Source organism: Emydura macquarii, unplaced genomic scaffold (assembly GCF_026122565.2).
Source record: "Emydura macquarii macquarii isolate MOO-44397 ecotype Brisbane River unplaced genomic scaffold, CSIRO-AGI_Emac_v2 contig_3470, whole genome shotgun sequence".
Classification (NCBI taxonomy): domain Eukaryota; kingdom Metazoa; phylum Chordata; order Testudines; family Chelidae; genus Emydura; species Emydura macquarii.
The window spans coordinates 8,661,398-8,688,872 of NW_027133607.1; the positions used below are offsets into that span (position 1 = coordinate 8,661,398).

Genomic DNA, 27,475 nt, shown 5'->3' on the forward strand with positions numbered 1-27,475 from the left:
AGACCTGGGTCTCATTCCTCCTGCAGTTTTAGGGGGGCAGCGACTCAGGGGCTTTAACAGCTAGCAGAGCACGAGCTCTAGCTAAAGTGCTTAGCCCTGTCACAGGCAACACGAGGGGCCAGGGCTCGAACCAGCTCCCAACCCGTGGCTTCCCCTGACTGAACCAGGCACCTGCCTTTCCTTCAGGCCCATCCGGTGGGCGACTACAACTCCCAGCAGGCAGCGGGCGCGCGCCGCGCGCCTGCGTCACGCACCCGCCCTGCCAATCGGGGCGGGCCTGGGCGGTGAGGTCACTGTGGGTGACGTCAGGGGCCCAGAGAGAGGCTCTCGCTCTCCGGCAGAGGCGAGTCGGAGCGGGGCTCGGGGCTGAGGCGGGCAGAGCGAGTCGGAGCCGGGGGAGGCAGGAGCGGCCAGGCCCCGCCGGCCCCAGGGCGCAGCAGCGGCAGCGGCAGGAGGAGGGGGCTCGCCAGCGGGTCGGTGCCCGGCGCTCCCCCCCCCCCCCCCGGGAGCCGCCCCCGCCGGGTTCCCCCCCAGCCCGGAGGAGCCGGCCGGGGCTCTGACAGCCCGCGAGGAGGAGCCGGGCAGCCGGGGGCACCATGTCCTCCCCCAGCCCGGGCAAGCGGCGGATGGACACCGACGTGGTCAAGCTGTATCCTTCCCGCGTGGGGGGGAGCCCCTCCCCGTATGGGGGGGGGAGGGGGAGAGACCCCCCATGTCCCTCTGTGGTGATGGGGAGAGGCCCCCCCACCTCCTGTGGGGGCGAGGCCCCCATGTTGCCCTGTGTGGGGGGGGAGAGAGAGAGTCCCTCCCCTGTCCCCCTGTGTGTGTGGGGGGGGGACACCCCCACTGTGGGGAAAGGAGAGAGAGAGGCCCCATCCCCCTCTGGGGGGGGGATAGACCCCTGTGGGGGAGACCTTCAGCCCCCAGGAGGTTCACACCCCTTCCCCCAGTGGTGTACAGCTGCCAGGGCCAGTCCCTCTGACCCCCACCCCCTGCCGTGGAGAAGGGAGAGAGAGCCCCTATGAAACCAGGCCTATCTGTAGAGGGGGGGAGAGGGTGAAACTCCCTATGACCAGCCCCACTCCTTGGGGGACCCCCTTGGAGCCATCTCCCCAAAGCCAGCCCTTCCCACTCTGCTGAGTAGAGGCTGCATAGAAAAGCAGGATTTCTCTCCCCCCCCCCCCAACCCCCAGTCCTGGGGACTCCAGCCCTCTCCAATACCAGATCTCTCCCCCAGCCTAAGGACTGGAGGCCCTTTTAAACCCCAGACTCTCAGCCTGGGGGATAGAGGCTGTCCCCCTCCAACCACCTATCCTACGGGGAGATTAGTATCTTTAAGGAGGTGGGGGAACCAAACAGGATCCTTCAGTCCAGCCAGGGCAACTCCTTTTCCTTCCCCTGGGATTGTGACTCCCCCCAGGGTTAAGGTAGAGAACCCCTTTCCCCTCCCTCAGGTATTGTGACAGCTGTTGGGCCGCCTTAGAAGGGGTATTTCAAAGGAGTAATTCCCCCTCCTTCCGGATGGCACCCCCACCCCCAGCTCCCCTCTTTCCCCCAGTCCCCTTCCCTGGAATGTAGTTCTTCAGCTCGGGGGTGAAGAGGAGGGGGGCTGAGAGAATGGGGAGATCTTGTCTAACAGCCACAGCCCAGAGAAAGCCTTTTGTGATGTTTATTATTATTTACTCCATGGTTTCAGCCTGCAGTTCCCGAAGCTTCTGGTGCCAGCCTAGGGATTTGTTTTTTTTGTTTTTTTGTTTTTGTTTTTTTGGGGTGGGTGGGAGCCTAGTTTGCTCTAACCAAAAATAAGATGTCACAGAATGGAAAGAAGAGATTTCAGTGCAATTGAAAAGTCCCCCCCCCCACCTTTCCCTTCTTGCTAGAGGTTTTGTTTATGTAACACACCAATTTAGGGTTGGTTTTTTTCTTTCCTAATGGATCTATTTTTATTTTTCTCATTATTTTTATTCTCACCCCTCACAGGATGGTGTATCCCTCTCTTTTGCTGTCTGGAGTGTGGGTGGCTTTAGAAGTATCATTGGGAATTCGATTATAGAATTGTTTTATTTATAGTTTTGTTTACAAGGTGGTGGTGGGGTGGGGGGGAGAATTGACATAACCAACTGAAATGCTTTCAGAGATATTTACTCCCACAGGAGAATTAAGGGGTGAGGGATCTGTGTTTTTTGATTGTGGTGAGAGAGTTGATAAACTGATCTGATTTAGTTGCTAAAGGCAGAGATAAACAAATTTATTTGGATTTTGTGTTCAAAAGAAGGGGTGAAATCAACAGCACTAATGTTTATGGCAGGAGGACAATTTACCCAAAGAAAACTTGTTAATGTTATGTGTGTGTTTTTATACAAAACCACTCTTTACTTATTTTAATGTTGTTTTTCACAAATAGGAAATGACTACTGATCATGGTAAAATCTGAGCTATTTTTATTCTGGAGTTTAGAGTTACAACATGTCATACCCTCCTAAATGCAAATTTCAATTGATGGTTAATTTCACCAGGAGGGAGGGTTGAGAACTCCAGCTGTTTAATGGAAATAATCCTCATTGTGTATAATTTTTTAAGAGGACTGTGCTGGAGTGGGGATGATGCCCATTATGACCTGATGCATCTTCTCTCCCTCCCCTTCCTGCTCCCCCCCACTTGGTACCAGACCTCTAGAATGACTACAGCATTTTAGGAGACAAAAAGCAGTTTTTTGGTATAATTTTGGCTTGGTGGTGATTTAATTTGATGGTAGATGAAGAGAAGCAAATAGGAAGGCATTCCTCCCAATTCCAATTAGTTTCTGATCTCCTGCTCTCTTTTCCCCTGACAAAAGAATCCAGAAGCTTTTAAAAACTGTAGCTCTTATTGTTACCGCAACGTTCTTGGTATTTGAGGCACAGGGGTGGATCAGTTTGTGTCTTGTGGACAGCAAAGTTAGGAAGTTGTGTATGTCAGATGACTCCCTTCTGTACCTTCCTCCTTCCCCAGTCTTTTTGTTTGTCTGGCCTTCCTTCATATCTCTAGGATGAATTCAGAGTGTAGGCCCAAACTACGAGCCACTTCATTCTTCTGTGTAATTCTCCTATCTGTAAACTGGTCTGCACATTATCTAAAATAAGTGTGTTTGAGGGTTGCGGGTGAGGTGGGGATTGAAGCTGGTTATGGTGGTGAGTAAATGAGAGAGAACTGGACTGAAGGAATGTACTTGAATGTTGCTCCTCCCGATGGCTTGAATTTTTTTGTTTGCTGCCATTTTCATTACAATCTCCTGTTTCAGCCTCTCTTTAAAGTCTTTAGTATATAATCATGACACAGATTTACAGCCTACCAAGAACTACCTTGTCTAGGAGGGGGAAGGGGCTAGAGAGCGAGTTACAAGTCTGATGCCTTTTACTGCTCTGACAGGTTTAGGAGGGGAGTGGGGTCCTTCTTTATTATTCCTATTTTCAATCCCAACACGTCCATGTCCTTTTGTAGATGTTTCTTTGTGACCAGGGAAGGAAGGGGAGAGGTTGGTTGGTCTCTCTCTCTCTAAATTGCATGGGGGAGTGTGTTTTTAACTGATGTTTAATAATCGGCTGGATGGTTATGTTCTGACACTCTGAGTCATTCATTGTTTCCCTTCTGATCCCTTCTCTAAACGCTGGGAAGAGCCTTGAAGCAGGGATTTGCATTGCATTTCACCCTGTTGGATTGATTGTCTCCTTCCCCTGTCTTGAGTTTCCTCGCTGCCTACATATCAGACCCAGTAGTTGTTCTGTTACATGCAGTGCTGTGCACAAGTAAAATGATAAGCTTCCTGTGCCCCCACTGGGGAAAGACTTTCAAGGAAGTTTTATACCCAGAATATAGGGAATTACTCAGATTATCAGAGATCTGATACTTTTTTTTTTTTAACGTCACCAATATGATCAGCCTAGAGGGATGTGCATAAGTCCCCCCCCTTCAATCCCCATGCTTCCCCAGGTAGTGGGGGGAGCTCGTGCAGCTCACTGTGTCCTCGAGACTTCCTCCCTCCCCTGTTGCATGGCAGTTCAGTCCCCTTTGGCTCTGGATGAGCCAGTGCCCCCTGTGAAATGACGAGCTGCTTGTTTTGGAAAAGTGTTTGCAGGCAAAAGGCCTGAGGCAGAGCTTACAACTCAGCGGATTGGCTGCTCTGTTACTACCCGGAAACTGAGGCCTGGGTGGAGCAATACGAACAGCTGATGGAGTATGTGACAAGAGTGTGTTTATATACAGGAGAGTGGGGGCTGGGGAAAGAGAAGGAGGCCTAGTGGAAGCCTTTGAAAACAAGCACGGGGCAATCTTTGGAGGAATGGAGTTTTTTTGTTTGTTGGGGAAATTTTTTTATACCGGCAAATGAGTACAACTGGTATTGAGTGTGCCTGAAATGTTAATCTGTGTGATTTTTGGAGCCCTGCAATTACATCTCTTGGAGGTGATTCTGGTAGGATTACAATAGTTTTGAGGCTGGGATTTTATTTTACATCAGAATAGTAGGGTACTTGTATGAATGCCGTTTATTTGCAGACTCTATTTGAACCCAAACTTTCAAAATTTTTCTTTATTTCCCTTTTATGCATAGGGTCTTACGACTTGATCACACTGTCTAAACCAGGGGTGTCAAACTCATTTGCTGTGGCGGGCCAGATTTGAATTAAATATACTTCAGGTGGGCCATACATACCATAAATCAAAATACTAGGCACTTTTGGAGCGCGGTGTCTCATGCACACAGCGCTGCCACCAGAGTACACAGATCTTGTGGCAGCATGCGCTGCCGTGACATCTCTCTGCCGCCAGGGGCTGGACCAAAAGGGTTGGTGGGCCGTATCCGGCTCACGGGCCGGATGTTTGACACCCCTGGTCTAAACTTTACTTTAAGTGTCAGAGCTGAGGTTGGAAAGGAAAAATGTCACACTCTGCTTTGTGCATGAAAGGAATTATAAATACAGCCAAATTTAGCTTGTAGAATCTCCATAGTTTTGGCCACAGGGGTATAAATGGCGGCTGCGGCAGCAAAAAGTTTAAACTGCTGAAACTTTGAGAAGAACATACATATTACATTAGTTGATAGACGGATGACTTTGTTAGAATGAGATAATTTTGGAATAACTTCAAAATGATTTGGGGCTAAAAATGAAGAATAAATACTAAGACATTTCTCCATTTACCTGTGTCCTGATGAATGCTTTGTAATTGCAAAAGACTGTAGTATTGTGTTATATCAGTTGTTAGGTTATCGGAGTCAGAGGATAGAAAACAGTGTATGTTTGGGATAAATTTAATTTTAAGCTAAAGAAACTTTTACAAGGTGGAATGTAAATCCTGAAAACATCATGGGGAAGTTTTTATACCTTTTGGTCTCCATTTTAATTTAATCTAAATTAAAGATTATGATGGGAGAAGTCATGATACTTTTTCAAACAGATGCAGACTTGGAAACAAAATGTTTAGCATTAGGGCTCGGGTGTGTGTGGGGTTTTTTGGCATTAGTAGCTTAGTCTGGTAGCAAACAAGATATTGTTACTTATCTCAGCTGAACAGTGACCAGTATGCCTCATATTCACAGTCTGAGGGCCTATTCTCCTACCTGCCATTTTAAGAACTTAACCCCACGTATCATTTTGCTTAAACAAAAGCAGCTTTCAGTTAAAATTCTCACTGCCTCAATGACACCCTTCAAAAGTATCATCTTGTTAATTTCAGAACTGAGTTTCTCTTCTAGCTGGTGAATTTTTTTTTTTTTTTTTTTTTTTTTTTTTTTTGCCCTGTCTCTCACTGTAAATTCCATTGTTGCCTTGTCAGTCTGATTGCAGAAGCCATCGAAGGTTAGACTTGCAATACAGACCTGAAAGGGTGCTACACCTGCTTAATAATATAATTACAGTTCTATGTCAATAACCATTGTATAATATGAATTTGGTTAAAACATGAGATTGTAAAGCTAGAGCAGGCATTTTAATCTGACCTGATTTAAAACAAAGGCTCTGTGTATTTTTTGGCTTTTGAGTAGTGTTAACTACTTGTGCGTACTATACTTCTTGGTTTCAAAGCAGTGATTTCAGTGGACAGCATGCCGTTGCAGTCTTTTGGAGGATTATGTTTATGGTACTTAGAAGCAATTCTTAGTAAAACTAAACTGGAATTAGATTGCTGACAATTGAGTAAAGTATACTTTACCAAACACTCACTGATTAAACAAACCTTGGAGGCTGTTACTTGGTAGAATACTTTTTAGAAAGACTAGGTGGCTTCCTTTGTAAAATAGTGTCTTTATTCTTATTCCTCATATTGCTGTGTTTAGAAAGGCATACTTTTAACAGCAGTTCTAATGCTTTTACGTAATGTGAGGGCATTCTTTTATAAATTGGTAAAAATTCAAAGTCAGTTGTGGATGATTTTGTAGTATAGTCACAGTAACTCTTAAAAGAGAAGTTCTTGCTTTGGCGAGAACCCCAAAATGTGTTAAACACCATTTCTTGGCAGAACGTAAATAACCCCCTATATCTATCAGGCTGTGAATCACTGACACGCTGGTAAAATTTCAATGTGTAGGAGAGCCAGAAGATGCCTCCTGTTGAGTCTTTGCTTCCTTCTCTCTGGGTTCCTTGGATTACATTTCCATTTGCCTATGAAACCTTAGATGGAATGTCCTAAGTAAAAGAACGGACTGCAAAACACAGTTTTCTGTTATCAGTGCTACAGTAGCAACAATAAATAGCTGTGATCTCTAAAAATCTTCTGAAAGACGTATTCATAGAACTGAAGCCTTCAATCGTCTGTGTTCCTGCCCTGTTGCCATTGAGATGCCCAGCAGAATGATGTCGAAGTGGTGTAGTGAATGCTCTTGCTGTAGAGTGCTGTTGGTGCATTACCTTGCCAAACTTAGTCTAAATCAGTAGTAACCTGGGTTCTGCTCAGCAACGCGGTATGTGGCCTTGTGATTCGATTCCATCCCATAGAGGGCAGTGGTACACAGACTAGTCAGTTCATTAGTAGACGGAGATCAGCATACAACTTGAGCTTTGTAAATAGCGTTAACCTGTGTAGGATAACATCCTCGAGTGTTTGGTTGTGGTAGATGGTTATGAGAATGGGAGGTATAGAGAACTTGAAGTAGCACTTAAAACAGTAAACAGAACTTCAGTGCATTTCCTTCCTTGATTGATTTTTCATCTTACAAGTTTGGTTTTTTTAAAGCAACTGAAAGCAGCAGGAGGGGGAAGAGCAGACAGTTAAGAGGTGAGTAGTGCAGCAGGCAGGCCATGAGCACTGCAGTGGTGTAGAATGACCGCTTACAGTTACTACGTTAACTTGTCATTCTTAGCACTTGTTGCTATTTTGTGCACTTTTAAAACCATGTTATCAACCACCATAACCAAGCTATATAAATAAGATTATTACTAAAAGTAGAGAAGCTCCTACAATTAAAGGGGCAGGGGACAGTATGGAACTTTCGACTGGCCAAACAGCTATTCTAAATTATGCCAATGTAATCATTGTTAAGGTGTAATTCTGGAGATGAGGAGAAACATTTCTGAATACTCAGTAGTCTTTTTCTCCCCCTTTCCTGTAGTCCTGCCCTGCTTCTGGCAAGAAAGATGAAAGGTAACTGCTAAATAACACATTTTGGAATGTCAAATGAGGCTGTGTATTTGGGTGCATGTGTAGGTGTTTAGCAATTCATTATTTGCCTTCTCTTATTGTGTGCGCTCAACTTCCCTGCTTTCATCACATCTTTCAGTGGCCTCTATCCATATATTTCTGGAATAGCCCACATACACAGTTTTGCTGTTTGCTTCTCCCAACCAAATAGTGCAGGCATGACTAAAGAATCATAGGACCTCACTGTCTTAGGTTTATAATAGGTCATCCAGCATGTCTGTGTGCTAGTTCACTGTTGTTCCCTGCAGAACACTTGAAATTGAATTGCAGAAAACACTAGAAAATGTACCAACTGATGGCTCTTGCTTAACATCATGTGGGTGACTATTCCGCAGTCTAATTTAGATCTCGATGTCAGGAAGTATCTGTTTTTGTCTGAAATGTTCACTTTCTTAATTTAAACCAGTTTCTCTGTTCTACCCTCTTACAGCACCCAAAATTTCCTCTGTCTTTGATGCTGGTACACTTCAAATACTACTAGACTGTAATTCTCCCCACCCCCTGGTTATTCGTCACTAAGCCACGCTGTCCATAGAGAGCTTTTTTTTTTTTTTTAAACAAATCATTCTCTTTAGTCCTCTCACTTTCATTTATATACCTAAATGTTACATTCTCATCTGTCCAGAGCTTCTTTCTCCCTCCGATTTTGTAATATTTTTCTGGTAATGAGATTCCTGGAACTGAAAAAGCCTTCAGGGCTTGTGTTCTGATTCGTGTTCGCAGCTGGGACTGACACCAGCTACGAAACTAGTGCGTTTAACTGATGCTGGTTTCCCAGAGCTGCATGGCACTATTTCTCATGGTCTTGGCATTCTAATTACCTTGAGTCACTTGCCTTGTCCTCCATCGCCATATGAACGCCTAGAATAAGAAGTTGACTTAGTTGCCAAAAAGAGGCCAGGTTAATCATGCCCTTCACACGCTGCTCTCTTTAGTTTGGGATACCATGTCTCATCTGTTACTGCTGACTAAGATGCTTCTGTTCAGCATCATTATAATTGGCATGTTGACTGACAAATCTGCTATAAACAATAGATTACAGGGCATGGTTTACACACAGCATGAAAGGTGGTAGTAAAATACAGAAAGTAACATCTTTGGCTTCAATTTTTATTTAATCACTTTGAAGGGCCTTTTAGTGTAACCATGTAAATGATATCTTATTCTGTAGTGCTGAGTGCTGCTCTCCCTCTCCAGAAGTGGCTGCATTTCAGTGGCGCATGCTGTCTCTAATCGAAGTGTGGTGGGATCCTTTTAGAATAAAAGGAAGAGTGTGGGTGTAAAAAATAACTTAAATTACAGTGTTAATACAAATTGTTAGTTATTATATTGGTCATTTTAAAACATTCTGTAATACCTAGGAAAATTTCAGTGTAAATTTGGCATCTTTCTATGATGTCAGTAACTAAATTTTGATATCAAATTTTGGCTACTATCTTAGTATGACTTACTTTTACTAACATTAGTGAATTTTACTAACCGCTTTTTAGAAGCGGGCCATCCTCTGTGAAAGTCTGCGGTTTGAGGCTCTAGTTTAGTTGTTAGCCTGGAAGCTACCAAGCCTGCCCCTGCAAGTGTTTCAAGGCCTTGCATACATTGGTGCTAAATCTGTGAGCTTTTTTGTTTAAACACTTTCCTTGCTGATAGCAGTTCATTGCAAAATTTACTTATTCCTAAATTCCAGTGTGTTTTATTTGTGGCCTTGAACATTCATAATATGTGCTGTGGGTGAGACCTGGAATGTAAGTTACAAATTTACAAACCATTTCTGCCTTCTTGAACGCAAGGTAACCTTGGTATAAGGGCTGATTGTTTCTAGTCAATTATTTGTGGAACTCTGTTGGTATTGGGAGTGGTTATATTAGAGAGATGGTGAATAAGAGGTATACATAATAATGAGTGGTCTTGAGGAAGCAGGTGGACACTGCTATTCATCTCTTCCCATAATACGACAAGGGAACAGTCAATGAAATTGAAATAAGTTAAATTTAAAACTGATCACGAAATATGTTTTCTCACAGCACACCATCTGTGGAACTTGCTGCCCCAAATACCATCGAGGCCAAAAGTTTAGCAGGGTTTAAAATAGGATTGGGCCTTTATCTGAGTAAGAAGAATATCCAGAGTTGTTATAGAAAGGGTGAAAAAACCCAAAGGGAATGTTTACACAACCCGCAGCAGCAAGCGCCCCAACCCACGTTGGCTGATTTGGGCTAGCAGGGCACACGCTGTGTAGAGCGCGCATTGAAGTTGCTGCTCAGGCTCTGAAGCCCATGCCTTCTCCCTTGGCTTCAGAGATTGAGCTCCAGCCTGAGCTGCAACTTCAAAGTGCTGTCTGTACAGTGTGTGCACTGCTAGCCCAAATCTGTCAACCCGGGCTGGGAGGCTCGTTGCCACAGGATGTGTAGACATACCTTAAAGAATTCTGGAAGGGAGATAAACCATCCCTCTTCAGCACTTGAGCTGACTTCTAACTGTTGGGAGTAGAGGAGGAAGGTAGGAAGAAAGCTTCCCAAGGGCATATTATCCCCTACCTGCCTACTGCAGGGTTTCTTGCACTTTCTCTGAAACATCTGGTACTCCCCAGTGTTGAGGGAACAGATCTTGTAATCCCTGGACCCACTCTGATCCAGTATGGTGACTCCTGTGATGCTTCTTGGCTGCTCCAGTCCAGAATAGGATAATAGAAGATAATTCTAGACTTTTCTGTGTAAAAGAGCAACTAAAAGTTCCAAAGTATCTGAAATATTAATCTTAGGTATCCTTGATTTACCTCCTATCTCGTTGATTGATAGAAGTAAAATTGAAATGATTTATAAAATATTAACATAACCACTTTGGCATCTTAGCAGACTGAGTGTTGCTTCGTCTGTCCTCATAGTGAGAGAATCACATGCCCTAAAACTGTTAAGGGAAGAGCTCAGAGACATGGGAGAATGTTATCAACAAATCCACTGGTTTGAAGCGCAATAACTGTGGATAATGATGAACCTAGATCATCTACAGTGTATTGTCTGCAAAGACTTGACTAAGCTTTAGAACATTTCTGATCTTAAACAAGGATGTCTGCAGAGCTGAGTAGTTCTATTTTTAAACTGTGCAGTGAATAAAGACCAAAACTTTGCAGTTCTATTTTTAGTTAGTCCAAAAGCTACAAGGCCAGCTTCTGCAAGGATTTCAAAGTCCTGTCTACACACACGCTGAATCTGTTATCTCGCTTCTGTTCAAGTACTTTCCTTGCTAATGGAGTTTCCTTGCTCCATGATGCTCAGCCACAAAAGGCTTGAATAACTTCTACTGTGTGAGCAACTTAAATGGAAAGATCTCTTTAAAAAATAGTTTTTGGTTTAAAATGTGCTATTTTCTTGTATAGATTAAGAAATGAAGACCAGTCTTTGGGGTCTGCAGTAGTGGGACTCTGTACGTGTTGACTTCTCTTTTAAATAGTCTCTAGTCCTCTTCGCTGTGGAGAGCATAACATAATCAGCTTGCTGGCATCTGTTATAAATTTAATTCATTATTTATACCCACCAAGAGCTAGCCTTTGAGCTCATTGCTGTTGGCCTCTGGTTTTGGTGGGGAGCTTGCCAGCTCTTGGTTGCCTGGGTTCCTTGTGGCACTAAGACTACAGTAATCTCCCTCCTAGTAGGCTGCCTGCAACAGAGGTGGCTCCTTTGAGCTCCCACACTAGCCTCCCTCCATGGGGTAGGGGCAATTCAGTGTAGGAGCTGGTTCAGCTGATGGCACCTTAGGTGGAGGAAGAATGAACCTGTCTCCCCACCCTTCGAAGCCACAGTGCTTGGATACCGTAGTGACTGGCACAGTGTAAGAACCTAGATGGATAGGAATAGCACCCTCTCAGGAGTAGGGAAGGAGAAAGGAGGCAAGATCGGGAGGATCTCAAGATGGGGTATTGTAGGGACCACTGATAATGGAGGAAGGAGCAAGAAGAATGGAACAGAAGGGGCGCAAAGGAGAAGAAAAACACAAGGAAATGGGATTCTAAGTTTTCAAAGAGAAGGAGAAGACAGAAATAAGAATGGTAAGGAGGGGGTGTGAGATGGGGTGCCTACCCCACACAGGACCTGGAGGAGTTAGTGGCTAGGCAGGCCAGTTAACTGCCGAGGCTGCATCTGAAGAAGGAGACGGAGCAGGCCACTAACTGGAAATGGGTTCAGTTTGGCAGGAACAGGAGGGCCCTGTAAAAAGCCAAGGAGGTGTGAGCAGCAAGAGGCTGCAAGGAAGTCATCTACAGTCAGGCCCTGGGAGTGGGGAGGTTGAGTTGACCAAACCCAGAAAGGGGGAAACCAGATGAGTAGGAAGAAATGCAGGGAAACAGCAGCAAGGTGTGGGATGTACAGACCTTTGCTGCTTGTTATACGGTCCCTGGGCTGGAACCCAGTGTAGAGGGCAGGCTTGGATTCCCCTACCAGCCACTGGGAAGTGGCACAGGGCATTGGAGTGGACAGCTGGACAGCTGGTCCAGAAGAACTTTGATTTCCCCAGAAGGGGAGGACCACAGTGACCTGGCTGGACGGCCAAGCCACAAACAGGAAGCTGCAGTTCTGGGCGTGAGAGGGGCAGCAGGGTGAAAAAGACGACAGGTGAAATGAATCAGGATGGAAGCAAGGGAAAAGGGATCACTAAATGAGATGAGGGGGAGCCAGACATGAACTCCATCTAGGTGAGTGTATTGATTTCTTCCCTTGTGCTTTTAGCAGATATAGGATATCTCTGTGTCGGGAGGAAGGACTGGGGTTGGTAATTTTGAGCACTTTGAGGCACCTACTGATTCTTGAGTAACTAGCAGTAATTAATTGTTGAAAGACTAATCTAAAACTCCCTAGAATGTCCTAGGTGCTTCCATTTTGTTTGGGAAACATTTCTGGGGTATTTGTGCAGAATCTCAAATATTGGCAGTTATGCAACTTGTACTTGTGCATCAGAGGAGGCTGCCGGGGGCCTAAATGTTTCCCTGCCCTTTCTTAAATTAAGTGAGGGGACTAAGGTGAAATGAAAATGGTTAAGTTTGAGACGCAAGGGCAGAGAGGAAAAATAATCCTGCCGACATTCCCAAAATCTTTAAAGCTGTCCCTGCCAAAAACCAGTGTGTGCTGGGTATTGGTTACATGTAGCAGTAATGCAAGTATTAAACCTTACAATAACTTGGCAGCTTCCATGCTGAGCTAATGCCCTGGGAGAGTGATGCATCCATGTCAGTGTTGCCTGGGAATAGTCTTCCATGGATTTTGCTACTATACTTAGTTATTTTGTGTTTGGCTAACAGTAGTTGCACATTTGAAAAGGAGGGACGCTGTACTGGTAGTGAACTCTTACCAAGGTCTGAATGGTATATTCTTCCTTCATAATCCCTTAAATCAAATGCCTGTATTGTAAATTAAATAAGCGAAGAGTAAACACTCCAAAAGTGAATTTCTCTGCATCCTGAAAAATGTCAAAATTACACTGATGTGACTCAGCATAGAGTTGTATTGACTTAGTCCTGAACTCTGTTTAAAACACATGCTTTTGTCTTTTAGGTTATAGTTTTCAACATGCCAATGTCACCTCTGAAATGAGGGATGCTGTAAAAACAAAAGGAAACTAGAAATGATGTGACATTAATTTAATTAAACATGCTTGACATCAGAGTCCTGATTTCAATAACACAGTTACCGTAACACAAACCCCATGTTTGCCAGAGGTGAGATGAACTTGGATCCAAAATGAAGGATGTGGCATTTAGATTTGGTGGTTTCATCAGTTGAAAAGTTAGGGTAGTGGAGATCAGATCCTTGTAATTTAGCACCAGTGTCTAAGTACTTTCCTTGGACTCCTTGAAAGGAAAGGTATTTGAGGAGCGAGGAGCACCAGTTCAGTCTCTGTTGTATTCAGTAGTAGCAACTATATCAAACAAGTAAAGTTGATCTTTCATCACTGCTCAAGACAGAAGAGGTGTCAAAGCAGTGGCCAAAATAATGTAAGGTAGTGTCTTCTAGGCTACCTGTTTGGTTTCCAGAAGGTGTTTCTCAGTAGAAGTGCTGTATTTTTACCAAGAATAATGCATTTGAAGCTAAACTTTTGACAGTTGTACCATTCTTGGATTGCTCCATTCACAAAGCAGGCACATGGCTCAAAATAAGAATCATGCTTAAATTTCTTATTACTAATTTTTTGTTAAACAAAATTGAGTTCAATCTTTTAATCACTAAAAGGATGTCAGATTTCTTTTTAAATCTGAGTTTTTATAGAATGTTAAATTCATGTTTATGGTGCAGTGTTGATATCCATTATGATTTTATTATGGGTGCTACAATATTTAGTGTTTTTTCTCTTCGCTGCAATTCTTGGAGTCATGTGAGTACGTGAGACTCTCAGCTTTCATTTAAAAACAATTTCTCACGTTGGAGTTACTGAAAAAAAGCTTGAAAACATGAACCATAAAGGCTCAAAAGCCAGAATGCAACTTTTTAAAAAATCTAATGAATTTTAAGCCAATCTCATGACTTTTGGGGGCCAGATTTGTGATACTCTAGTGCTTGGGGTTGGCAATATTGATATCTTCATACTTAAATCTTCTGGTTATGAGTTTAAACATTTGCTGTGTTTGGTGAGGCAAGCAGGAAGAGACTTAACGGTAAATATTTAAGCCCTACTATACATAGAGTAAGTACAGTGCTATGGGCATAAATTAAGAGCAGCAGCACCAGTAATGGCTGGAAAAATGCCCACAAACTAGAGTTGTGGTTAAATGTGAGACTGAAACGTTGGGGGGCGGAGGGGGGGATGTATTTCTTAAATAACCACTTAAACTAGAAGCCCTATTTATATCACTAATTTGTTATTTGATTTTCTCAACAAGGACATTGATAATTTTTACATTTTTTATTGATCAAAATGTAAAATTGCAATGATTAGCTATAGGAGAGAATATTAATGGTCCTCACATTCAAAAAAGAGGAACCCTATTTCCCCAGTAAAAACTTTCAAATACATGTACACACCTCCTTTCAAGGAAATAAGAAAATAATTGAAATGTAAACATTTTATTTTCAATCTCATAGATTTCAAGGCCAGAAGGAATAATTAAATCATCTAGTTTGACCACCTCTCTCATTTAGCTCATGCTGCTTTTTTAGAATGTAAAAGTGAGTTTTTAGGAGACAAATATTGATGGTCTAACTCATGTCAAGATTGAAAACTGACCATTATAAATTATAACAATAACCCAGTGTTACATAAATGAGTCCATTTTTATTTTTATTTAACATCTGGGCTGCTTTCCCAAAGTTTTCCAGATCAGGTTTCATAGAAACAGATGAAGACTTGGGGCCAAATCCTCAGCTATTGAAAATCAGCATAGTTCCTTTGACTTCATTGGAGCTACACTGATTTATACTGCCTGAAAATCTGCCCATTAAACTGCATGGTGTCAGTTCTTTAAATGTCAGTTGATCTGCAATGGAGGAAAAAAATATTTTTTTCAGTTTAGCCTGGCACTTGGGAGGAAATCAAAGAGGAAAATTCCCGGTTAAGCAAAACATACTGGATCTTATTAATATTCACCCATGGCACTAAATATACACACAGCAACACTGCGCTCCTTGTTACATTGTGGAAATGTCATGGAAGACCAGACAATTTGGGGCTGGGCTCTTTAGATGACTTCGTAAGTAACATAACTGAATAGAAAAATTATTGGTGTTCCTCCCGAGACAGTCTTGAGTATTTGGTGGCGGGAGGTGAAACGGGTATTTCTAGAAACTCACTTGGGGCTCTGGTCCTGTCACCTTTTCCTTTCACTTGGGGTTATTCACTTGAGTGTAAGGGTCATCTATGAGGACAGGCTGGTTGGCTCAGACCCTTAAACAGTCCTTATTTGCATCTCTACATTGTTACTCCCCAAGAGTTAAAGATAAAGGTGGTAACACTCACTCCGTAATCTTCTTAAACAAGACCTAGGCCTTCACTGGAAGGGTGAAATTCCCTTTCATAAATCTTATGTGCAAGGATTCTTCCCAGTATATTTAGGGCATAGTCAAAGTTCTCAGACTTTTGTACTTGTATTAAAAAACATTGTCAAAATAGACATATTCTAAGTGTCTTAACAGCAGTTGTTCCAAATTCTCCCATGTGACTCTACATGCTTCCCAAGACATTGACTTCTCAGCTGTTGCTATCAGAGGGGCAGTTTCATTAGTCCTGCAAAGTGTCATTTTCTGAGAGTCCTGTCTTGCATCCTCTACGGTTCTGCATAAAGTTTCTGTGATCTGTAGAAGCCTCAGCATAGTCACCATTAGAAAATGGATCCTGTTTCACACTGCTGTGATACCAAGCACCTGCAGCCATGGTAATAATTGTTGGGAGTCTGTTGTGACCAGGCAGTTGCACATAAAATGGCCACCAGTCCAGGGCTTTGATGCCAGCATATTAAAGGTTTGTCGTCTTGCTGCTTGGAACTTATTGTAGAGATGATCTTCTCCAAGGAGGAAGGCAACAAGTTGGTGTGGTGCCGGAGCATGGTCTCACCCAGGCAGTACAGTAATAGGCTTGCATGTTTTGGCCATTATGGCTTTGTAGCTTTTAGCCAACTTCCCACCTATACACACACTTTATTCTCCATGGCACCTTGCATGAACACCAAATTAAGTCCTCTTTATCCACAGGGTAGGTATAGGATGGAAATTATGATAGAGAAGTTTGCATTGCTGACTAAGAGGGGTCCTATCTAGGCATGAGCTGGTAACCAGTCTCCATGCCCTCTTTAGTTCTTGCTGCCGTCTGAGACTACTGACCGGGTCACCAATCGATATGGTAAAATTGGGATGTAGACACTCTGCCACTAAGAACTGATTGAGATTAGTATTTCTTCCACATAATCCACAGAACTGTCATTTAGTAGACAGCTCACTACTGATCTGGGCTAAACTCAAATAGACATGCTAGAGGTGTGAGGCTCCATATCCCAGTCCCTCAGCTCTCCAGTACACATTTTATTTGATTTGCCCAGACTAGTCTAATATTTGCATATGTAAGACAAAAGTTTCCGTGTGCATTGCACTCACTGAGACGCATGAGTCTACAAGTGCTTCTGGATTTCCACATAGTGCTGGTATGTTGCATATTAACACACCCTGGACAATGTTTATAAAAGTACTAAAATGACATTTTGTACAAAATGGGTGGGGGTTGAATGGTTCAGTGAATTAGTAATAGCATATGGTACTTTCTACCTCTTTAACCTGGGCTGGATTCAAGCCAGTAATTAGTTGTGATTGAGGAAGGCCTGGTATCTTCTGAAATGAGTTGGTCTGTCCAATTTCTAAATCACAGGATATTTGTTGGCAGACTCTGCAGAGGGCAAAAAGGGAATTCTTCTCACTCTGTAGGTGACCCTCTAGGTTGGCATTGAAGCCTGTTGGTTTTTATGGAAACATTTCTTTTGCACTTCAGGGAAATTGAAGAAAACAATTTTCTCATTAATGTGAAATAATTTTAAGGAGAAAAGCACTTCTACCTCCCTGCTTTCTAATTCTTTTTTTCTTCTCACCTGACTGCCATATTGATGGCTTTAATGGAGAGATGTGTAGATATGGAAGTTGAGTGAAAGAGTTCAGTAAATGCGAATGTGTTCTGGATCACATGGCTTGGAATGGTTGCTTAACTATTTTATGATTAGGAAATTGAAACAACTTAGCTATTATGCCAGTGCATCCCCCATTCTATCTCCTGTTTAAACGTAGTTGAATATTGGAGAGATTGTGTTTATTTGCAGCACCACGCTGGTTAAGTTTCTGTACTTCATTAGTAAACATTGTTAAAGGTGTCAGGTTTGTTTATAATTTTGATTTATTACTGACAGCTGTAATAAATGCTTATCTTTGAAATTGTTACCAGATCTATGTGAGGTCACCTGTAATTCATAACATCTGGTGTAAATTCATCAGTAGGCCTCTTACTTTGATGTTGTCGTTTACATTTCTGCTTTCAGCTCATCTCTGGAGAAGGAGGAATTCAAACTCATTGATAGGAAGCCACTTACAATGAAGGCAACTGTGCGATAGAAGATTAAAATTCACTTTAATTAGATTTCGGAGCAAATACAATGGTGTGATTTGTTCCAGGTTTAATATTGACCCAAAGATAAGATATCAAGGAATAATCTTCCTATTTTTGTTAGTCAACCAATTGTTCTAATTAAGCAGTATTCCTTTCCCTCGCCCTCCAGAAGAGTTAACTAGAGTACAAAACTCAAACAGAATGGCTGGGGGGTCCAGGCAAGGAAATTCCTTTACGCTGTCATTGCTGTTGATAGTGCAGATTAAATTACCTTGATGTATGCACAATTTAGTTACGAAGATAAGTTATTAAACTGAGGCTGTTCTTTTGATGTGTAGAACAGAAATGCTGAGTATTGTTCCCGTTTAGGAAACCTTAGGGTGAACTTTCTCCCTCTGGCTATTGGAAATGTGTGGACATAAATTTAAATGGTTAATTTATAAAAATCCCTAGAACTCTATCTTCAGACAAATTATGTGCCTTTCACTAGGGAATTGGGAAGGAGGAGTAGGGGGCTAAGTAAAGCCTGATCTGATATACCAGGAACTAGGTCTGGTAGCTAACGCACAGGATTGGTAGTCCAGAGAGCCTGGCTTCTCTCCTGCATCTGCACAAACTTATGTGACTTTGGGTAAGTCACTTAAATCCTTTGTCCCAGTTCCCCTGCCTCCCCCCTTGAAATGTGGACAATACTTCCTATTAAGAGTGCTAAAGCTTAATTCATCAGTAATTGTAAAGCACTTTAGGATCCTTGGTTGGAAGGTGTCATTCCAATAACTTGTCCAAGAACAGTGAACTCCTGAAATCCCCGCCTCCCTCCTCTCCCCAGTCCATTCACAAGGCCCGGTCTGATGTGTTTCACATGGAACGGCAGCAGACATCCAAATGAGGAGATGGCACTCCGTACTGCTTCACTAATGGTTGACGATCTTGTTGAAAGAGGTGATAAACTACATATCTATTTCTTTCCTCAGCCACTGCCCATGTGGCAGCATGTTGCCTCCAACATGGCCAAATTTAGTTTTTAAAGGGAGCCTCTCCTCTGCCTTCCTGTGAGATACTAAGATTGAGACTTGGCTATGTATCATTTGTGGAGGCTTAGTGTCAGGGCCAAAGGGAAAGCAGGAGTGTTTGCGCCACACAGAATGTCTTGCTAAGTTTGTTCTGATGCAGCTGTTTTGTTATTGACTTGTGAAAATCTAGTCTGCAAGTAAAGTGCCATTGTATGGATTAGAGCTTGAATAATCACAATACTGCTCTCATTCTGGTGCTAAAACATGCTACGTACTGGAAAGCACTGGACAATGCTATGAGCATTGTTTAGATTTGACTAGGCATTGTTAATGACTTGTGAAATTTCTGTACTGGTATATTCCTTTCTATAAACAAAGTCCAAAATACTTTTTAGCTTTCTTCTTTGGCAACTTTATTTTAATGATCTTTAATGTTTGTCTTTCTGTTGCAGCGGTAAGCTAATGTCACTTCTAGACTTTGAGACTGAGTCAGCATTTGTTTAAAATCTCTACCTCTTGAATACAGCAGTGGACCTTTTGTCTTAATGAAAACTTCCTTAGGAAAAACCTGATAGTGTTCAACCCCTCTGGATTTTTTTAATTTTCCAAAAGGCTGTTTTAGGTGTCTTTTAAATACTTGCCTTTAGCTGGTCTCCTGGTATTAACTCTTTGGAACTATATCTATTAACATGGGTTGAATTACAAGATGAATAGCTAATGGGAAATATAGTCATAACACCAGACTGAGTTACTAAAATCTCCCTGGGACAATAAACAAGTGAACTCTTTTCTTGCAGATGGTTTGACTATTAGCTGAAAACATGGCATAGCTTTCTTGGGTATATATTTAGCTTCATGGATAGAAAATGATATGTAACTACCATGTATGTAACCCTGAAAACTTGAATATATTAGTGTTTGTTCAAGAGTGATACGTAAACGAAGCCATTTTGACTTTTGGCCTGACCAACCTGATTACCTTCTATGATGAGATGACTGGCTCTATGGATGTGGGGAAAGCAGTGCATGTGATATAATGTGACTTTTACAAAGCTTTTGATATGGTCTTCCACAGTATTCTTATCAGCAAGTTAAAGACGTGGGTTGGATGAATGGACTATAAAATGGATAGAAAGCTGATTAGATCATTGGGCTCAACAGGTAGTGATCAACGGCTCGATGTCTAGTTGGCAGCTGCTTATAAGTGGAGTGCCCCAGGGGTCGGTGCTGGGGCTGGTTTTGTTCAACATCTTTATTAATGATCTGGAGAATGGGGTGGATTGCACCCTCAGCAAGTTTGCAGATGACACTAAGCTGGGGGGTGTGGAAGATACACTGGAGAGTAGGGATAGGAGACAGTGACCTAGACAAATTTGAGGATTGGGCCAAAAGAAATCTGATGAGGTGCAACAAGAACAAGTGCAGAGTCCTGCACTTAGTACGGAAGAATCCCATACACTGCTACAGACTGGGGACTGACTGGCTAGGCAGCAGTTCTGCAGAAAAGGACCTGGGGGTTATAATGGACAGGAAGCTGGATATGAGTCAACAGTGTGCCCTTATTGCCAAGAAGGCTAGCAGCATATTGAGCTGAATTAGTAGGAGCATTGCCAGCAGATCGAGGCAAGTGATTATTCCCCTCTATTTGGCACTGGTGAGGCCTCATCTGGAGTATCGTGTCCAGTTTTGGACCCCCCACTACAGAAAGGATGTGGACAAATTGGAAAGAATCCAGTGGAGGGCAACAAAAATGATTAGGGGGCTGGAGCATGTGACTTATGAGGAGAGGCTGAGGGAATTAGGCTTGTTTAGTCTGCAGAAAAAAAGGCTGCTATCAAATCCCCCCTCATTCTTCAACTACCTGAGGGGAGGGTTCCACGGAGGATGGAGCTAGGCTGTTCTCAGTGGTGGCAGATGACAGAACAAGGAGCAATGGTCTCAAGTTGCAGTGGGGGAGGTCTAGGTTGGATATTAGGAAAATGTTTTTCACTAGGAAAGTGGTGAAGCACTGCAATGGGTTACCTAGGGAGGTGGTGGAATCTCCGTCTTTAGAGGTTTTAAAGGCCCGACTTGACAAAGCCCTGGCTGGGATGATTTAGTTGGAGTTGGCGCAGGGAGTTGGACTAAATGACCTCCTGAGGTCCCTTCCAAACCTAACCTTCTATGATTCTAAGCTTTCAGACCAAATGTTGGTGTAACAAACTAGAAACTGAATGAGAGAAATGTCCTTATAAATACTGATAGTTGAGTTGATTGAGAAAATGAGGCAATGGAAAAAACTCTGTTATATTGTGAATCTTGTCTGTCTGCAGCTTCCAATCTTAAAAGCTTCCCATCTCAAAAGCTATTTAAGAATGCACATTGGAAAGGTATTGAATATGCTGGAGTGACGGATGTGGTTGCTTTATAGAGTGATAGCAGACGAGCAGTTTGTTTCTAATAAGTGTCTGCATTTTTTTTTTATTTTAAAAACTGAGAGATCTGTCTCCAAAAATGATGGAGTCCTAAGCACATTTATATATAATTCTTTTAAGCAAAACCAGAATGCAGTCACTTGTAGGAATATAAAATAATTGTATAGCTCCTCAGAACTCTTATCAGGTTTTGGGTTAAAGGTGACCTGAAAAGAAGAAAAATTGGGCTTGTGCCCTCTTGCATCTCTGTTGTATAAAGAAGGCCTGATACATGTTTATCCTTGAATCTATTTCTTTTCTTGCTCTGTTTTCTGTATTAGAAATTCATGTGTTGTCTACCCAGGAATTCTCTGGTGACTGGAGAGAGCTAACAAAATTATGACATAAGAGGCTGTAAGATGAGGAATTAAGTGTGTGGGGGGGAGGGGGACATTATTTGAAGTTTTGTGGAACTCCTGTTTAGCTTTGATGCCAAATGAACACTTGGGAGAAAGGACATCTTTGTTAAAGATTGGAAAACGCCAGTTGAGGTGTGTTAGTTTCCAATAAACATCTTATGTCCCAAAATATCCTTTAACAATATTAAGGGACAGACCACACTTTTCATTTCTTATATTTTTCAGCTAAAGAGCAAGCAGGAAAATCTTTTAGGCCTTTCAGACTTCTTTATACACCATAAAGAAGCAAAAAAAAGGGCCAGAATTATCTAAAAATCTGTTTTCAAAACACTGTTAATATCAGGGAAGGGATGTAGTTGTCTCTTAAACCCCTGAACATAAAGTTCCTAGATGCTGCTACATCAAATAGGCACTTTAACAATCAAAATAACTTAATTGGCAGTCATCTGTATAAACCCCTGTGTTTTGGTAGTGGGGAGAAGGGAGATTGACATCCCCAAATCAGTGTTATCTTAATTTTCCTCCTTATTACCTGTCAGTGAACCAGTTAAAATAGGAAGCAGTTTTGCTGAACTTACAAAAAATTAACTGAGTATAGTCTTAGAAATTCAAGGAGAAGCAGAAACAAATTTACTTTGAAAGAATGTAGTTCCACCAAAGTGGCTTGAAAGGAACTGAAATTAGCAGGTGCTGGAATATGATCCACCCTGAAACTAACACCCATAACTCTTGTAGTATGTCATGCATTACTTCAAATTTGGCATTAATGGCTACAATGAGAAAAGCTTATTTCAACCAGGCCCTGACTTTTCAACAGGTTAGTTAAGGTCAAGGGAACTTTTTTTAATCACTGACTTAATTCTTTGTAATGTAGTTTGTCTTCTATCGTATACAGTCATGCTGTAGAAAAATCTAATGTGTTCTTAAATATTTTTGTTGCAGAGTTGCTTCCGAGTGAGGGCCGGGGCTGATAACCAGCGTCCCTGGGCTTTGGCTAACAAATCCAGGAATTCTGAATCAAGCAGTGAAGCATTTTGTTGCTGCTCAAACAAATGCAGACCATATCCTATCCTCAAACTGAGAAGGGCCAGAGACTCCAAAAAAGTGTGCTTGGAATAGCAAAGTCCCAATCTATTTTATCTGGAAAGTGCACAGATATTTTGATGATGAGCAGTAATACAAAACTGTAAGATAGAGCATATAGAGAACAATGGGGCATTTCTTGTATCTGCCATGATGCACCACAACAAGTCATGCAGAGGACAGATTGTGATGTGTCATAGGAGGTAGTCTAGCAAAAGAGCCTGGCCCGTAGGGGAGAATGGGGGCATGAGACACCCGAACTGCAACTCCCATGAGGCAACGCAGCTGGACACAGTTTAATGCCACACTGCCCTGCAGTGCAAGGTTTTGATGTGGTTCAACAAACTAAATTATATGATTCAGATTGACTGTGCTTGAAACAAAGTATTTTTTCAACTTTCCTGACACACTTCCAGTTTTCAGCCCAAAGATTTGAATTTCTATGGAAAAATATTAGCAAAAATGACTTTTTTGACTAGGGTTTTCCACAGGGGGACATCCCTATTTTTTCTTGACTTTTTCTCATAGCTCAACTGTTAGTTGTTTATGTAGTACTATAGATTATTGTGAACACAGAATACTCCTGCCCCAAAGAGTTTACAATCCAAGAATAAATGTAAGTTAAATTGTATTAATCTCAGCTTTTATTTAGCTGTCGTAGTTGAGGTTGTTAAGCCTGATCACAATTCCTAAATGGTAGTGTAGGTTACTTAGAGCAGAGAACACATTAATTGACTCCTGTAAAATCTGAAAAGGCTTCTGGCAGAAAAGTCACATTTTAGAAATGTGTATCTTAGGTGGTCTAAAAATTGTTTCCAGTCTGTTCCTTAGAGAGATGCTTTTGTTTTAAAACAAAACAATCCTCCCCTCTCTCCCCCCCTCCCCCCCCTCCCCATCTGACCAAAAACTAAACTGACGACTGTTTTTGCCAACTTTGTTATAGCTCATTGCCAGTTTGAAATCTAGTCAGTTTAAAAAATAGTCTCAGGTACCATATCTTTTCCTGGGCTGTCTGACTATATTTTGCAATTTTACAATCACACTTCCATCTCTCCTTCTCTAATGCATGTCTGTTGGGTTGCTGTGTGTGTGGGAAGAGCCTCATGAACAGAGGCAATGACCAAAATAAAATTGAAAAACCATTTTTCTGTAACAGTTACAGTAAATGTTACTTGTTTAAAACATTTGACCTTCTATTTTACAAGTGTGAATTTTAAGTTGACTCACTTTATTGGAAAAATTGAAATGTGCAAAATCACTTTGGTAAAGATGTGGCGTTTAACTTGATAAATGCTTTAACACCACAAATTGAGTTTAATGATCGAGTTTGGAGATAGTTTATATGGCCCTGTAAACTCTGTTTACTGGTGGACTTTTCTATAATAATCTCAGATCAGGTTTTGGTTTCTTCTAGGTGTAATTTCAGTTTCCCTCAGATTAACTTTCAACAATTCATGTAACAAACTCAAGTTGATTGTGTGGTGTGACTTCATGGCTCTTGTGGCTGCCATGAGCCTCTCTGGCAATGCAATCTGACCGAGGTGAAAGGACTAAGATAGGCTGTATGAACAGCATAGCAAAACTGTAGCTCTAATGTGTTCCGTAGTAGTTCAAATGTTTTTGCCTACTGATGTGAGGTAGCAAGCTTGTACTGATAACTTCTCCTGGATTCCCCAATATCAGCTCAATAATGCAAGACAGACACCACACTTCATTCCAGAGTGGTCCCTTTTCAGAAACTGCAGTTCACTCCACTGTCCTAAATCCCCTTTTGCCCATCTCAGAGGGCACTTTTGTATAGCCATCTAAGCCCTATCTCTACTATGGTTACAACCAAGCTGGGGTATTCTCCAGTTCGATACCACCTGAACAGGATACTCACGGTCTCTCCAAAAATACTTACCAAAATACTTGAGTCCGGGGTCACGTCCTCTCAGGAATGCCCTACGAGGCATCACAGCCATCAGTAACTCTGGTCTCCGATGCCTCGGACCTGGGATGCGGAGTTACATCGGTTCCCTGAAGACCCAAGGCACGTGGACCTCGGGAGCTGGGGTTATGCATCAATATCAAAGAACTCAGGGTAATTCGTCTATCCTGTGCCAATTTTCTACCACATCTTGCCAACAAGGTGGTACAGATTCTCACGGACAATACAGCCTCTGTGTATTATATTGACAAGACAAGGGGGGGCCCAATCCCCTGCCCTATGTGAAGGCCATGCACTTCTGGGACTTTTGCATCAGTCACAATATTAACCCAATAGCAGTTCACCTCCCAGGGGTTGTCAACTCTTTGGCAGACCATCTCAGCAGGTCCTTCTGCTCTCACCACGAGTAGTCCCTCCATCCGGAGGTGGCGGCTCGCATTTCCGAAGGTGGGGCAATCTCTTCGTGGACCTCTTTGCCACCAGAGCCAAGAGGACATGCCGTCGCTTCTGTTCCCATCAGGGCCTCAGTACAGGCTCCATCACCGATGCCTTTCTCCTCTCCTGGTCAGGGAGCCTCCAGTATGTCTTCCCGCCGATACCTTTGCTCCACAAAGTCCTCCTGAAAGTGAAGAGAGACAAGACTCGGGTCATCCTTGTAGTGCTGGCGTGACCCCGTCAGCATTGGTTTGGGATACTTGTAAAGATGGTGGGACCCAGGCATTGGACCCTGCTGCTGCGCCCGGATCTCCTGTCCCAAGATCAAGGTCACTTGCTCTGCCTGGAACTGGCCTCCCTCCATCTGATGGCTTGGATGCTCCATGGCTGAGCCAGGAGAAGCAGACCTCAACCCAGGTTCAGCTCATACTCCTGGAAAGCAGGAAGCCATTGACCAGATTGGCCTACAGGGCTAAGTGGAAGCGCTTCACCTGCTGGGCGACCGACTCTGGTGTCTCTGCTCCATCTGAAACGAGGGATTGGCTTTTTTTGTCAATCAAGGTACATTTGGCGCCATATCTGCTTTCCACCCTTTGGTGGAAGGTAGAACAGTGTTTTCACATGAAATGACTAGGTTTCTCAAAGGACTGGAGAGGCTTTTCCTGCCGATAAGGGACCCTGACCCTCAGTGGAATTTGAACTTGGTCCTATCTAGGCTCACCAGACCATCTTTTGAACCCATGAACTCATGCTCCCTCACGTACCTGTCCTGGAAGGTCACCTTCCTGGTCTCTCTCACGTCTGCCAGGCGAGTGTCAGAGATCAGGGCATTAACATCAGAACCACTCTACATGGTATTTTATAAGGACACGGTCCAGCTATGCCCACACCTGGCTTTTTTACCTAAAGTGGTCTCCCATTTTCACCTGAATCAGGAGATTTTCCTACCTGTCTTTTGCCCCAAACTGCACAGCTCCAGTGTGGAGAGGTGTCTGCACTCTCTTGATGTGAGAGGGGCCTGGCATTTTACATCAACAGGACTAAGCCTTTCTGTTATTCTACACAGCTTTTCGTGGCGGTTGCGGACCTGATGAAGGGTCTGCCGGTTTCCCCGCTGTGTATTTCAAAGTGGATCATGGCCTGCATCCGAGCCTGTTATGAGCAGGCTGGAGTTGTGCCTTCGGTGTCCTTGACAGCCCACTCAACGAGAGCGCAGGTGTCATCTGCGGCCTTCCAAGCACATGTCCCCATACTGGACATCTGCAGGGCAGCCTTCGTGTCCCACTATGCCTTGATGCAGCAAACTTGGGACGATGCTGGCTTCGGTAGAGCGGTGCTTCAAGTGCCATGTCCATGAACTCCTGCCCACCTCTGGAGACGCTGCTGGTGAGTCACCTAAATTGGGAACGGACATAAGCAAGCTCTCGGAGAAGAAAGAACGGTTACTTACCTTGTAACTGTTGTTCTTCGAGATGTGTTGCTCATGTCCATTCCACACCTGCCTTCCTTCCCCTCAGTTGGAGTTTCAGCAAGAAGGAACTGGGGGGGGCGGTGAGGGGAGGGCGGGGAACCAGTGGTGCCTATATGCGGGCACCTGTGCGCACCGCTAGAGCCAGCTTGCACGGGTACCACTAGAGGAAAGTGTTCCGGGACCGGTGCATGTGGCGTGCACACACACTAATTGGGACTGGACATGAGAAACACATCTCGAAGAACAACAGTTACAAGGTAAGTAACCTTTCTATCACAAGCATAAAGGAAGTGAAACATGATTGATTAAAGGGAAAGAATTTTAGTCAGAGAGGGTAAGACTTGACATTCTTGATATTTAGGGTTTACAAACTTTTTTTAGGAGAAACCTTTGTAATATGTCCCTCAGAGCAAAACTCAATTGTTTTTTCTTTGCAGATCATTTAAAACATATTCTCAGTTTTTTGAAGTGAGAATGGTAATCATGTTGCAAAACTTTGTGTGCATAATCCTAATGGCACCAAAAGAGGTGTGAATTCCTGTTTCTTAATGAGCTGAGTACTGGTTCCTGCACCAGAAACAGCCAGTGTGGTTGGCCTTTCATGAGGTCCTGGCCTTTCACAATGCTTACCACTTGTTATGCTCTTTGCAGATGAAAGTACCATATAAATACTAATCATATCTGAAAGTATCCTCCATTGTTAAATATGCAGATAGTGAGATGCGATGTTGACTTATCCCCTAAATAGCTGAGATGTCCTACTGATCTTTTTAAAAAGTAGACCAAGTGGTGTGTTCCTTGCAGTCATCCAAAATGTAAAACACCTGTCACCCATCCATAGCAGTTGCAGAAAGGTGTTATCATATAAATAGGAATGGGGTGAGGAGCATTGATTCTTAAATTTCCAGCAATCATGTGTTGGGCTGCCAAGGAGGGACTGGAATCCCAAAATCTGAATTCAGACTTGTGCCAATTTTGAAATGTTTCAGCAATCTGAATTT

General features: G+C 42.9%; 1 protein-coding gene across 4 annotated transcripts in view; it reads left to right on the forward strand.

The window, feature by feature from the left end:
- Nucleotides 1-258: 258 nt before the first annotated feature.
- UBE2H (ubiquitin conjugating enzyme E2 H) overlaps nucleotides 259-27,475 on the forward strand; it is a 62,881-nt gene continuing 35,664 nt past the window's right edge. For 3 of the 4 annotated variants that reach the window (XR_010917438.1, XR_010917437.1, XM_067535001.1), the window contains exon 1: nucleotides 259-649. Coding sequence is in view for 2 of the 4 variants with exons in the window: in XM_067535001.1 (XP_067391102.1) it covers nucleotides 597-649 (53 nt within the window). In the remaining 2 variants the exon portion in view is untranslated. Of the gene's footprint in view, nucleotides 650-7,596; nucleotides 7,615-27,475 lie in introns of those variants that run through there. The other variant, XM_067535002.1, reaches the window with a different exon arrangement.